Genomic DNA, 14,502 nt, shown 5'->3' with positions numbered 1-14,502 from the left:
TTATTAAAAATTGTACTGGCACATTTTTGTGCTGTATCTTAAAGTGTAACATGAGCAAAAAAGATCAACATTATATGTGGAACCTTAGCTTCTCGTCTAGCTTATTAATCTTTGAGACCAATATTATATGTGAATGCTATGTATATTAATTTAAACCATTACCTTTTCTTACTTGTGTGTTTGCACTACTTAAGAGTGATCTTGCTATTGGCTGACTGCATCACGTGTCGTATCCTGTCATCGGCTGGCGAGATCACGTGACATGAGCTATGACTGGCTTTCAAAGGCGCATCGCAATCTCGAATTCAATGCTTCAGAAAGTGACATGCGGTGTTTGGTGGAATTCAAATTTATACCTTCGTAATACGAAAATATGCAGTGTACATGTTACTGCACATCAAAGGTCTTTCAATACGTGTTTCCCCCCCCCCCCCCCTCCCCCCCCGAGTTTTGTTTTCTAAAGTGCCAGGAAATTCTACGTCGCTACATAAAAGCATAAACATACACAGGATTGATGAGTTTTATAATGTCAAGGAAGAATATACTGTTTCTTACCATGGAAGAAGTGTATTTTGACCTGGGAGAAAGTGTATTTTTAACCAGGAAATCTGGGAAAAATCCGGGAATTTTTTTCCTTGTCCATGTATACACCCTGATAACAATTTGTAGTTGTCAGCCATCTTGAACTTTGACAAAAAGTATGATGACAGTGTAATACCCCGTCTAGCATTATGTCAAAAATCTTTGTCAAATATATTTGATGGAATATTGGGCCACATCTTTGGCAAAGAAATTTGATAGTGTAATACTGGCCTAAGAGATAGCAGTAAAAGTTTATCAGAATGGTTTGCCGAAAAACAAACATGCAAAAACATGAAAGAATTAGGTATAAACAAGATAAGTGGATGGTGGAAAAGAGCTGTAAAATATGTAAATAAATTTGCGAAAGATGATAGGGAGGAGGCCATCCAGTGTAATGAACCATAAATTGTTGTATGCAGATTCATAAATAACAATGGAATTGTTGTAGTCAAATAAAAGTGGACCCATCTATGAGCTGGAAATCACTATTGGAAAAGATGTAGGGACAAAGTGTTGATTAATCTTGGTGATACAGATAAACAAACGAATGGATTAGCACATAAGGTAGACAACAGATTACAGTTGGAACAAGACAGACAACAACAAACACTGACAAGAGCATAAAATAAGAAGGAATGATGGCCATAAGGGCAATGGTAACGACGAAAACAATCAATTATTTAATTAGATAGATAAAAAATCTACTCACCAACCGACGGCAGAGCACACACCTAAAATATGGTTGTAATTGGCAAGCTTTCCAAGCCAGTGGCTCCTTCCTCAGGCTGAAGGGTTGAAGGGGAAGGGTGAAGGAAAAGGACTGGAGAGGTGTAGGAAAAGGGGCAGATTTCAAGAATGTCACCCAGAACTGTGGGTCAGGGGATACTTACTGTACAGGATGAGAAGGAAAGACTGATCATTGGGGACTGCATTAGACGAGATTTGAAAACCTGAGAGCTTAAAGGTGGAACACAGGGTAATAGGCAGACAGAGATAACTGCTTAAACATCATTCATGAGTTAATAAGAGTGAAAAGTTAAGTGCATTGTACATAACAGAGGTGGGAGGGGGACGTTGGAAAATAGATGGGAAAGACAGTGCAAGATGTAGAAAACTAAAATGGAGTGAAGGAAAGATTAATTGATATTATTATAATTTAATAATTTAACTATAATTTAATATTTTGTGACAAATTTTATATCCTTTTAAACGTAAATACACTGTAAAGTTTCTGCTTTTTTAACTTTACTGATCCACATCCAGAAGGGCAATTTCATTTGAAGCCTGTGGAAGGTACATCAGCATATCTGCTCTCTTTTCATAAATATTTATTGTGTATTCTTGTTTTCTGACATGTTGAACATCTCAAAGATCTCTTTGCTGATCTTGTCATCACAATCCTAGTCGGAGTGCGCGGTATGGGTACCAAACACTTGAGCAATATCGTAGGATGTGTTGCATGAGTAATTAGTAAGCAATCCCGTTTGTAAATTAATTCCATTTCCTCAGTATTCTACTAATAAAATGAATTCTACTGCCTGTTTTACCCACAACTGAATGTATGTGTTCATTCCATTTCGTGTCCCAAACAAGTGTTACATCATAGCGTACTGAATTTCTTCATTTTGTGAAGTGCACAATACTTCATTGCAGATAACTCCACCATCTTCAAAGAGTCTGAGGCTACAGTTAATATTGTCCACAATGTCATTAATATACAACATGAATAGCAAGGGCCCCACCTCTCTGGGGCACACCACTGTTATTTCTGCATCTGTAAATGACTCTCCATCCAGTTGTTGTCCTCCGCACCAAAAAAACCTCAATTCACTCAAAAACGTCACGTGATACATACACTACTGTACTTTTGATAATAAGCATAGACAAGGTACTGAGTTGGGTGATTTTTGTAAATCGAGCAATACTGCATCTACCTGAATGCATTGATCTAAAGCTTTCGGTATGTTGTATGAGAAAAGGGCAAGTTGGCTATCATACGATCAGTGATTTTGGGATCTGTACTGGATGGCATGAAGGTCATTCAATTTGAAATACCTCATTATGTTTCAGCTCAGTGTTCCAGAAGATAAAGCACCTGAACGTATGAAACAAAGTTACAAGTTAAGGAATGCAGTATGGAATCCAAAAGTTTTGATAGTAAGTGACAGCCAAGGCAGGTACTGCAGAAACATTCTGGAGAAAAAACTAGACACAAAATATGACATTCAAAGTTTTATTAACAACTCCACTGGAAAACAGCTCCTGTTGGTGCTACACCCTGCCGGCAGTTGTTGGAGCAGTGAAGTATTGTTTATTTTCGTGTCTCATGTAATTTTGATAAGCTGTTTTTGCAAGGTAAGTGCTACTACAAGTTGCTTTAATGTAATTCTTGGGTATCAACTACTAACCCTAGATGAAACCTTTAATTTAATTGTAGATTTGTTCCGCTATTTGAATTAGGTGCCGAGTTATGCTTAGGTTAGTCATCGAACTTACAGTGGGGTAATGTCATGCAGCTGTTGAAATGTGTGGTATTCCCCCCTTGCAGGTTATATTTTCAATACTAACGAGTTTTCTTTTTAAACACAGATGGGTAGATATTATGAAAGAAAAACTCAGAAAGCAAAATGGACGCAAGAGGAACTTTGTAAGGCTCTTGATGCCATCAAATCTGGAAGAAGACCTTTAAAGATTCATGAAGCTACTCTGCAAACGAGAATGAACGTTAAAAATACCGAGGGTCCAAAACTTGGAAGAAACCCAACATTTTTGGCACAACAGGAAAATGAGATTAGGGATCATGTTATTACAATGGCCAAGCTGTTCTATGGCATTACATGCATCCAGCTGTGAAAGATTGCATTTGAGTATGCAGAGGCTAACAACACTGCAAACAATTTTGATACATCTTCTAGGTTAGCTGGAAAGGATGGGCTAGCTCTATTATTAAAAAGAAACCCAAGTATTAGTATGAGAAAACCTGAAGCAACTAGCATTAACAGAATACAGGCATTTAATTAAGAAGACGTTAATGCATATTTTAAGAACTTAGATCATGTCTTTGAAAAATATAAATTTAAAGAGGGGCGAGTGTTCAACGTCGATGAAATGGGCATAAATACTGTACAAAAGCCCGAGAGAATTTTGGCTCCTAAAAGTGTTAAACAAATAGGTGGGGCCACGTCTTGGGAAAGGGGGAAAAACGTGACTGTCATATGTTGTTTCAGTGCTGCTGGTACCTAAATCCACCCTATGTTTGTCTTCCCCAGGAAGAGTATGTCAAATCTTTTAAGTAAAGGTGGACCAGTTGGGGCAATATATGGTTGTTCCGTCAATGGCTGGTCCAATGAGTCATTATTTTTCGAATGGATTCAACATATTCAGAACAATGTAAAATCAACTATTGATGACCCTGTGCTGCTGATTTTAGATAATCACAGCAGCCACATTTCACTTGATATTTCTAAATTTTGTAAAAAAAACATTCTATTGTCATGGTAACCTTACATCCACACACTTCTCACAAGTTTCAAGCACTAGATGTTACATTCTTTTCTTCTTTGAAATCAGCCTTCAATCGTGAATGTGACATGTATATGAAGTCATAGGTGTATCAAAAAATTACATCATATGACTTCGCCGAACTTTTTAATAAGGCATATATTAAGGTCGCTACCACGGACAATGGGCAGTCAGGGTTTAAACCATGTGGGATTTGCCTTTTTAATCCAAACAAATTTCAGCATGATGACTTACAACAATGTGAGATCTTCAGAGATGTTGTCCTTGAAGATGAAGAGGTTCCGAATGCAACAAATGGAAAATGAAATGGTTGCATCTACAAACGAGCAACACATCCCCAAAAGCAGTCAAGAACAGATTCCTGGATCTTCAGCAGAAGATGTTCCATTTCTAGTAGGCCTAGAAGAGGTCACAACAACATCAACTAAAAGTGCATGTGTCAAGCACGTTAGTGTATTTGAAATATCTCCTGTCCCAAAACAAAATCTTCGTAAGACGAAACAAGCCAAGGGAAAGCCAGTGCTCCTTACAGCAACTCCAGAGAGGAATAAACTGCTAACAGAGTTATCAATAAAGAAATAAAACGAAGCCATGAAAAAGAAAGCTGAAGGAAACAAGAAAAGAAATCTTAAGGATAAAGCAGATAAGTGCAGAAATCTGCAACTTAAAAAAGTCGCAATGAAGAAACAGACGTTATATAAGGAGAAACACCACCAAAAAAGTGAAAGTAGCAGCGAGAATGACCTAAATCTGGACTTGCAGAACATTTGTGATGATGATGAAATGGATGACATTGACCCATTGGCGATTTCAGATGAAGTCTATTTAGTTTGTTGAGAGTTTGGGAAAGATGGAGAACTATGGTGCTGATGTATTTCTTGTAACAGATGGAGTCATGAAGAATGTAGTACCTGGAACACTCCAAAGGGTTACTAGTGCGATCTTTGCTGTATGACAAAATGAACTCTTTTCACATAAATAAAAATGTAAAAAACGAAAATTATAAGAGACGTTTGTAGAATTACATTGTTTCATTCTTAAATATACTGTTTACTATTTGTAGTAACTAATAAGCAAATAAAAATAGCAAGTATTGTACATTTTTATGGTTTGTTTGTTTTACGTGTTACTATCCAGTATTTTCCGTGTCATTGCCCTCAGGGGTGGGAAATACCACGCATTTACACTTTTTTTTTGATTTTAATGTTCAAAACTAAGGTACTGTTTATAACTATTTACAGACGATTGGAATATGAGGAGAAATGTCCATTGTATGGTATGTACTTATTTTCGTAGGTTTTAATGACGTAACGAATGGTTCACATCGACTTTTCCTTAGGTGCGTGTATTTCCCCAACTCTCCCCTACATAAACAAAAAAATCGACATGGTTAATTGTCATTTAGTGCAAACAGTGAATGAACTGTTCAAAATCTTGCAACAAAAGTAGAATATCTATAAACTTTGAAATGGAAAACTGCCTCTTGATAAATTCACACATCACGGATTCCACTTGAACTGACAGGGGAAGGAGAAGTATGCAACAGACTGTCTTCATTAATTAAAATTAACAGTCGTACAAACCAGATGGATTTATCTCTGAATTGACCAGTCTCCCTGAAGACATCAGTGTTTTACCAAAATAAATACAACGCGAAAACCAGTGCAATACAAGTGCCTAAAACGAAACAAATGCTACTTGACAAGTGGATTACCATTAGAAGCACCACGGCACACGAAAGGCATGGCCTAGAACCCAGGGGACCAGTTAGCAAGAAGGCACCACCCATACCTCAAAACAAGGAGGATTTTTGACAGCTAACAATCCTAGATGTAAAAAAGGTAAGTGGTCAAGCCAGACACAATATAGTCCCTGCTCCACACTTTAAATTGCTCCATCAGAATGTTCAGTCTCTTTACAATAAACTGAATGAAATACAAATCTTGTTAAATGATATGTGTGATATTTCTGTTTTATGCTTTACTGAGCACTGGCCGAATAAAGACGTGATAGAACTAGCACACCTATCTCAGTTTAAATTAGATGCCACATTTTGTAGAGAAGTGCTCAGGCATGGTGGTAGCTGCATATATGTTTGAGAAGATATAGACTTCTCTAAAATAACCAAATTTGACAGCTTATCTAAAGAAAGAGACATAGAAATCTCAATAGTAGAACTGCCAACTAGAAATTCTGTAATCATCTATGTATGTAGGTCACCAGATGGTGATAAAAAAGTTTTTGTAATCATATGGAAGAGCTGTTAGAGGATGAAACGCCCTAAAAAAATTAATAAAATGAATAAATATTATCATATGTGGAGATTTCAATATTGATTTCTACACACCCAGTAAATTTAAAGATGAAATCAAAGCCTTACTGAAGTCCTTTAACCTAAAACCAACTATAACTAACCCAACTCATATAACCACTACTTCTGTAACAACCATAATCAGGTGTTTGTGAATACACATAAATATACCTGCAACACACAAACTGCAAACACCACTTTTAGTGATCACAATGTCCAAATACTAACAATTGCTATTCCACGAAACACAAAAGCCCAGAAAACTAGAGCTGTTGTCAGGAAGTATAATAATGAAAACTTTTGTTCTCTCTTGAGAAGAGAAATCTGGACTGATGTTTACAGTTCAAACAACACAGATGACAAGTTCAATAAATTTATGGCCACATACAAACATTTTTTTTGAATAGCCTTTCCTAAACAAGCGTCACTTATAAATTCTGTACACAAACCAAAGAAATGGATCACAGCAGGAATAAAAATATCAAACCAGAATAAAAGGAACTCATATGAATACTCAAAGCAAACCACAAATCCTGTATTTATCAACTACTTTAAGCAGTTTAAACAAATACTTAGACAAGTTATAACAAAAGCAAAGAAAATGGAAAATGACAAACAAAAAATTCCAAGGATAAGACTAAAGCAACCTGAAGTATCACAAAAAGAGAAACAGGTACTACATCATTAGCCCACCAAAATATAGAACTTCATGAAAACATAGATTACTTTCGTTCTCTCTTGAGAAGAGAAATCTGGACTGACGTTTACAGTTCAAACAACACACATGACAAGATAATCAACCCGACAGTAGTGGCTAATAAATTTAACAACTACTTTTCCAACATAGCACACCACCTGATTACCAAACATTACAACTCACAACCAGGCAGCAATACACTCCAGTCAGATACAAAAATTCTTACAAGAAGCCTATTCATGTCTCCTACAACACTTGAGGAAATATCTGTCATTATGAAAAGGTTGCCCAGTAAGTATTCAGCAGGTACTGATGAAATATCAGATATTATCATCGAAGCAAGTGTAACATTGATCATAGAACCATTAATGGATATTTTCAATTCATCATTCGTGAGTGGTATATTCCCATGAAATCTGAAAATGGCAAAAGTGACACCACTGTACAAGAAAGGGGACAAACATGAAGCTGCAAACTACAGACATGTGTAAGTATTGTCAGGCTTTGGCAAAATTCTTGAAAAACTATTTCTTAGAAAGCTGACAGCCTTTCTAAATAAAGAAAACATAAGTGATGTGCAACACAGGTTCAGAACTGGCAGATCAACACAGTCAGCTATTTATTCCTTCTTAAATGAAATTCTAACTGCAGTAGATAATAAGCAACATGTGTCTGGCACATTTCTTGACCTTAGTAAAGCCTTCGATGTAATTGATCATAATACTCTGTTGCAGAAGCTAGGTAATTATGGAATACAAGGCCTGCCAAACAAGTGGATACATTCCTACTTTCATGACCATCAGCGGATCACTCAAATAAAATACAGACATAAAAACACAAAAAATTGTAATGTTTACAGTAATTCACAAAACATTACATGTGGAGTTCCTCAAGGATCAGTCCTTGAGCCAATTCTTTTCATTCTTTATGTTAATGATTTGTCAGAAAAAATAGCTAAAGGGACAATAGTACTTTTTGCAGATGACACACATACCTTAATCAAATCATATGATGAGGAAAGCCTACAAAAAACTGCTACTGGTATAATACCAAATTTAGCACAATGTTTCAGAACAAGCAAGATAATAAAAAATAATGAAAAAACAGTGACAGTCAATTTCCACACTTCACAGAAACTACATCCTGCAAGACTGATTTGTAAAATTGATGGAAAAACTGTCTCATGTGTGAGTGACACAAAATTTTCAGGTATACATATTCAGCAAAACCTAAAATGGGAGACACATTTTAATCATGTAAATAAAAAGTTAAACACACTTACATATGCAGTAAGAATCCTCTCACAAAATACAGACCTTGCATCAGTGATCACAATGTAGCATGGCATTAATCAGTCACCATTGATGTACGGCATTATCGTTTGGGGGAACTCCGTAGTTACAAACAAAACATTTAGGCTACAGTAAAGGACTGTTAGAATAATAAACCATGCTAGGTACAGAGACTCACCATTTAAAAACCTCAGTGTACTGCCACTTCCTTGGATATATATGTATGAAATACTAAATTTCACAAAAGGAAGTATTTTGAAAGATGGAAATATCTTCAAGTATAACTGTGATTACCTGCCTCATGATACTAGGCAGAAGCATTATTTGCATATCAATACAGTAAGTACAAACATTTGTGAGAGAGGAGTGTATCATACTGGCATAATGCTGTACAATCACATGCCATCCTATTTGAAACAGATGCAAAATTTACAAAAGTTTAAAGTGAAACTGAAAGAGCACTTGCTTGACCACTGCTTCTATTCTGTTTCCGAGTTTTTAGAGTACCAGAAAAGTATAGTGTAACTGCTCAAATATTCTTAAGCGATCTATCATTTTATTTAGTTATATTAATTTTGTCATCAATATTCAACATGTGTCGAATAATTTTTAATTATTTATCTTTTCAAAATAACAATGTGTATGATGTTGTATATACTGTACCAGCCTGACTTGTTCTACATCGTTTGTGCAAAATATGTACCTAAACACGATTTACAGGACCAATAAAGAAATGCAAGTACAAATATTCTAAGATTATACACCAAATTGATGTCAAAGATACTGGACAGTAGTTTTGTGGATCATTTCTATTAAACTTCTTGTAAATAGGCTAATATACCACCAAAAATAATCAATTTTTGAAAATTAATGAGATTGGATAGATACTAAAATCTATTCACCAAGCAGCAGCAGAAGAACACAGATGCTTAAAGGCACTGAAATTTACAGATTTCAATACCTCTATATTTTGTTCTCCTGCTGCCGCTTGGTGAGTCGATTTTTTAAAACATCCAATTACATTGCACTTCTTGTAAATGGTTGTGACCTGTACATTCTCCCAACTACTGGGCTTGGGTTTTTGTTCAAGGGGTCTATGTCAGATAACAGCTAAAAGAGGAGATAGTTCAGCCACAAATTCAGTGTAGAATTTGATAGGGATTCCACCTGACCACAGATCTTGTGTTCTTTTTAATGATTTCACTTCTTTCTCAATGCCACTAATACTCACACCTATTTCACTCATCTTTTCAGTGGTATGAGGATTAAACAGGGGCAATTTACATGGGTTTTCCTTTGTAAAGGAATACTGAGATGGTTCCTTCAAAATGTTCACAGCCAGTTTCATGGGCTAGAACATTCTAAACGGGGTACTAGCAGTAATGGACAGCCTGGTTGTCTGACTAGTGGGATAAGGATATCATGTAGAACAAAGCGTGAATTATATCAAAATATTAGAAGTAGTCACAATCAAGCAAAAGTAACCCATTACAAACAGTGTTGTAAGGTGCTTAAAAATGTTATTAACAACGCAAAAAGTATGTGGCATGCAAATAGAATAGCTAATTCACAGGATCAAATTAAAGCCATATGGTCAGTTGTGAAGGAAGTGTCTGGTCAGCAGCACAAGGTTGATGATATAAAGTCAGATCCGCAGTAATAATATTTCTGTTACTGATAAATCAGATATATGTACAGTATTTAACAACCATTTTCTGAGCATTGATGGTGAATTAAATAAAAATTTAGTTTCTACAGGAAATTATATAAATTTCTTAGCAAATGCCTTTCCGAGATTGACGTCTGAAATACTCCTCTGTGATACAGACAAGAGGGTGATTGAGTCAATAATTAAATCACTGAAGACTAAAGAGTCTCATGGTTATGATGGAGTATCTAGTAGAATATTAAAGCAGGTTGCTGCACATGTTAGCCCTGTATTTAGCCATATTTGTAATTTTTCCTTTAGGAATGGTCAGTTTCCTGAGCGATTAAAGTACTCAGTAGTAAAGCCGCTTTATAAAAAGGGAGAAAGGGATAATGTAGATAATTGTAGACCTATTTATATGCCATCAGTGTTTGCAAAAGTTATCGAAAAGGCTGTGTATGTAAGGTTAATTGATCATTTTATATCACACGATTTGCTATCAAATGTACAGTTCGGCTTTAGAAGTCGTTTGACAACTGAAAATGCTATATTCTCTTTCCTCTGTGAGGTACTGGATGGGCTAAACAAAAAATTTTGAACGCTTGGCGTATTTTTTGATTTAACAAAGGCATTTGACTGTGTTGATCTCACAATATTGCTCAAGAAGTTGGACCATTACGGAATAAGGGGAGTAGCTCACAATTGGTTCACCTTTTTCTTTAGCAACAGGCAGCAAAAGGTTATTATTCACAATGTTGATAACGGTTGTGATGTGGGATCTGAGTGGGGTACTGTCAAGTGGTGGGTGCCCCAGGGATCAGTGTTGGGGCTTCTCCTGTTCCTTATTTATATAAATGATATGCCCTCTAGTATTATGGGTAACTCTAAAATATTTCTGTTTGCTGATGACACTAGCTTGGTAGTAAAGGATGTTGTGTGCAACATTGACTCGGTTTCAAGTAGTGCAGTACATGACCTCAGTTCATGGCTTGTAGAAAATAAACTAACGTTAAATCACAGTAAGACTTGGTTTTTACAGTTTCTAACACACAATTCAACAAAACCTGAAGTTTTAATCTCATTTAACGGGCATATGATTAGTGAAACTGAACAGTTCAAATTCCTAGGTTTTCAGATAGATAGTAAGCTGTCATGGAAAGCTCACGTTCAGGATCTTGTTCAAAGACTTAATACTGCCGTTTTCACTATTCGAACGGTATCAAAAGTGAGTGATACTTCGACACGTAAATTAGTTTACTTTGCTTATTTTCATTCACTTATGTCATATGGTATTATGTTTTGGGGTAACTCTTCCCATTCTAGAAGGATATTTTTGGCTCAGAAACGGGCGGTTCGGGCAATAAGTGGTGTGAGTTCACGAACCTCTTGTCAACCTCTGGGTATTTTGACATTGGCGTCTCAATATGTATATTCCTTATTGTCGTTTCTTGTTACCAATATTAGTTTATTTCCAACAATAAGCAACTTTCACTTGGTTAATACTCGGCAGAAATCAAACCTCCATTTGGATCAGACTTCCTTAACTCTTGCGCAAAAAGGTGTGCAGTATACTGCTGCATCCATTTTCAATAAGCTGCCACTCGAATTCAAAAATCTTAGCAGTAATCCACACGCTTTCAAATCGAAACTGAAGAGTTTCCTCATAGGTCACTCCTTCTATTCTGTCGAGGAGTTCCTTGAAAAATTAAGCTGATTCTCGTTGTATTGCTGATAGTGTTTGCTTAAACTTATGGACTGATTTTCTTTCAGGTTCATAAACATTTTATTTTTATCTGTTATTGCTTTGATGTTGTAAGTTCATGTACTGACACGTTCCATGACCTTGGAGATTTGCTCCTCAATTTGGTCCTACGGAACTTGACATGTAAATAAAATAAATAATTTTTTTTCCAATATCCTCTTATACTCCATCTCTAACGACCTGGCAGTGGAACACATAAATAGCCAGTTTGCCACTGTCATATAGTACCAGTAAAATTCATTTACTTAGTGCCTGATGTCACAGTATTTAGCTGATTGTTTGTGTCACTGCATGTATAAGTGTGATAGCAAAGATGCTGTCATCTGATTTGCAACTGTGCATAATAAAGCTACTGACTGGTCTAACCCATTCCTGTTTTGTTTTGCCAAAGCGCTTTAATATCATCAGGAAAACTACTTAGTGGCAGCGTGATCCTTGTTCTCTAGCAGAATCTATCAGTAACTGAATAGAAATTCTATTTGTTGCTCTTGTAATTTGCTGTGGAGAAGTGGTCTCAGTTGTTAACAGAGTCATTAAAATTGCTGTTGGTCAATCCTTACTAAACAATTACTGTTATGCATGACTGAGTGCATGTCATTTAATAACGTGTATTTGAAGATGCCTCATTTATTTGTGGTATACACTTACTCACTTGTGAAACAAACAGTAGGAGTGATCATAATTTACCATTTTGCTGTTTGTCCTCTGACTAAACAAGTCTATACCATGAAATGTAAAATATGACTACTTCATTAGAGCAATTTTTCAATAATCGCAAAAATTACCTTAAATTATGCCACTGTAGGTAACTGAAGTACATTTAAGGATAAAGTTAACATTAACATGCAGTAAAATGTCAAATGCACATAGAACATGTATTAACACTTTGAAAATAATAAAATATGAGTAAACAATAGTACAAAACATTCAAACATGGTATCTTAATGACTATCAGTTTATTTTAGTTTGTGCTAGACTAAAAGTATGGATTAACTGGTGGCAAGGCCTTTACAAAATGAAAATTGCATACCAGCAAGAATTAAGATTGTGAGGAATTATACTGAAATTAAAAAGAGAACTAACAATAAATGTTTACTGTACAGAACTGCATGCATTGTGTTGGAATGGATGGAGCTGATTCTGATTTGGGAAGTTTTGGACTTAGTTTATACATAACTATATGATCTATTCTGTCTGAATTAACACTCCATTATGGTAGTCAGGTGAACCAACGAAATGTTTCAAAAATTCTACTACCATGATAAACTATGCATTGTTATGTTAAATACTGTATTTAATTAGAATTCACAGCTACCTTTCACACTTTTCAATATATTCTGTTAATTTAATATTGTGTAAGTTTACCTGCCACAGTTATTACTTGTGAATGGAAAGCTCTTAAATCTCAGAATAAAGGAGTATTGGAATTAGACTGCTTTTCAAAAGCTGCCCTCATGCTAGAGTGTAGACAGGGCAAATAGACAAGCCATGAACAAACTTTAGCACATTGTGCAGGCTTACAAACTGCTCTGGATATGTATATTTTGTGAACTGTGGTGCACAAAGCAAGACAACAGTGGTGTCAAAGTTTTTCACATTGAGTTTGGTATGCAGATTAATTATGTGGTCCACTAGCAATTAATGTTAAGGAGGATGCACATACTTTACATGGGAACCACTTTGTATGTTGAGTAAAATTATAATTTTTTGAGTGGTGACCAATTTCCAGACATTCATTGTTTGGGTGCTGTAGGGCCATGAAAGATTAAGCACAGTTGATATTTGCTGATCATTTCAGTATGAAATCAAACAGGGCCATCATGACGTGTAGTAAATTACTTTAGGGGTTCCACATTTTGACCTCAAACATTATTACAGAGTGTATATTGACAATGTACATACTGATATAAAAATTGAAATTTTTGTGGCTATGCAACTCAGTATTTTAATTCAAATGTGGATTCATACAATTAGGGTATCCTCATGTGGTGCAGGAGTAGCCTATACTGTGATTATCATAGAACACCACAAAAGTAGTAAACAAGTGTAAGACTTGGTGATCATGAATCCATATTGCAGATACTTCTCTACTAGTCCATTAACTTCAGTATGTAGTACCCAGGTGGTGACACATATATGTATGAAGGTAAGCTGGAACTTCATTATATTGCAGCAACATTACCCAACAAACCCAATGTGGCATTTCATCCGATAAAGCGGGAGGAATATATCTGAGAAAAGTGAAATAGATCTGTTGTGTTAGTCTGATTAGACATGACTCAGTGATCCCCATTCACACTGAATTTGTATTACTTACTTGCAACCACCTGTGCATGCATTATTGTCTGCCAAAATGTATAAATAACTCCAGGAATGCTCTAGGGAAGTATCAGGTTACACTTTGTTCATGTTGTATATCAGTGACATGGCAGTCAATAATAATGGTGACATGAGACTTTTGCTGATGATGTGACTACCTGTGAAAAAGTACTATCCAACAAGAAGCTGCACAAATATTCATTCAGATCTTTGTAAGATTCTAGGGAGGTGCAAAGACTGGCAATCTGCTTTAAATGTTCAGAACAGATTAACAACAGTATTATAAAAAGGATAGATTTCCGTTCATCATATATAGGAGACCTTGAGTCACAGACAGGCATGACAAAAAGACAGCTATAGATTTTAGCT

At 35.8% G+C, this 14,502-nt stretch overlaps 1 protein-coding gene across 1 annotated transcript; it reads left to right on the top strand.

The window, feature by feature from the left end:
• The first annotated feature begins 7,534 nt into the window (after positions 1-7,534).
• Positions 7,535-8,452, top strand: LOC124795585. Its single transcript, XM_047259657.1, has 3 exons — positions 7,535-7,599; positions 7,648-7,884; positions 8,185-8,452. The coding sequence occupies exons 1-3, from the start codon at positions 7,535-7,537 to the stop codon at positions 8,450-8,452; spliced, it is 570 nt and encodes a 189-aa protein (XP_047115613.1).
• Positions 8,453-14,502: the final 6,050 nt, after the last annotated feature.

This window comes from Schistocerca piceifrons, chromosome 4 (genome assembly GCF_021461385.2).
Source record: "Schistocerca piceifrons isolate TAMUIC-IGC-003096 chromosome 4, iqSchPice1.1, whole genome shotgun sequence".
Lineage (NCBI taxonomy): Eukaryota > Metazoa > Arthropoda > Insecta > Orthoptera > Acrididae > Schistocerca > Schistocerca piceifrons.
This window is presented reverse-complemented; position numbering and strand designations above follow the sequence as displayed.

Bases quoted from the DNA above. Each gene is read 5' to 3' on its own strand.
- LOC124795585 (XM_047259657.1), top strand. From the start codon at position 7,535: ATGGCAAAAGTGACACCACTGTACAAGAAAGGGGACAAACATGAAGCT. The intron at 7,600-7,647 runs GTAAGTATTGTC...ACTATTTCTTAG, and splicing joins GCTGCAAACTACAGACATGT to AAAGCTGACAGCCTTTCTAA. The intron at 7,885-8,184 runs GTGGATACATTC...ACAATGTTTCAG, and splicing joins ATACAAGGCCTGCCAAACAA to AACAAGCAAGATAATAAAAA.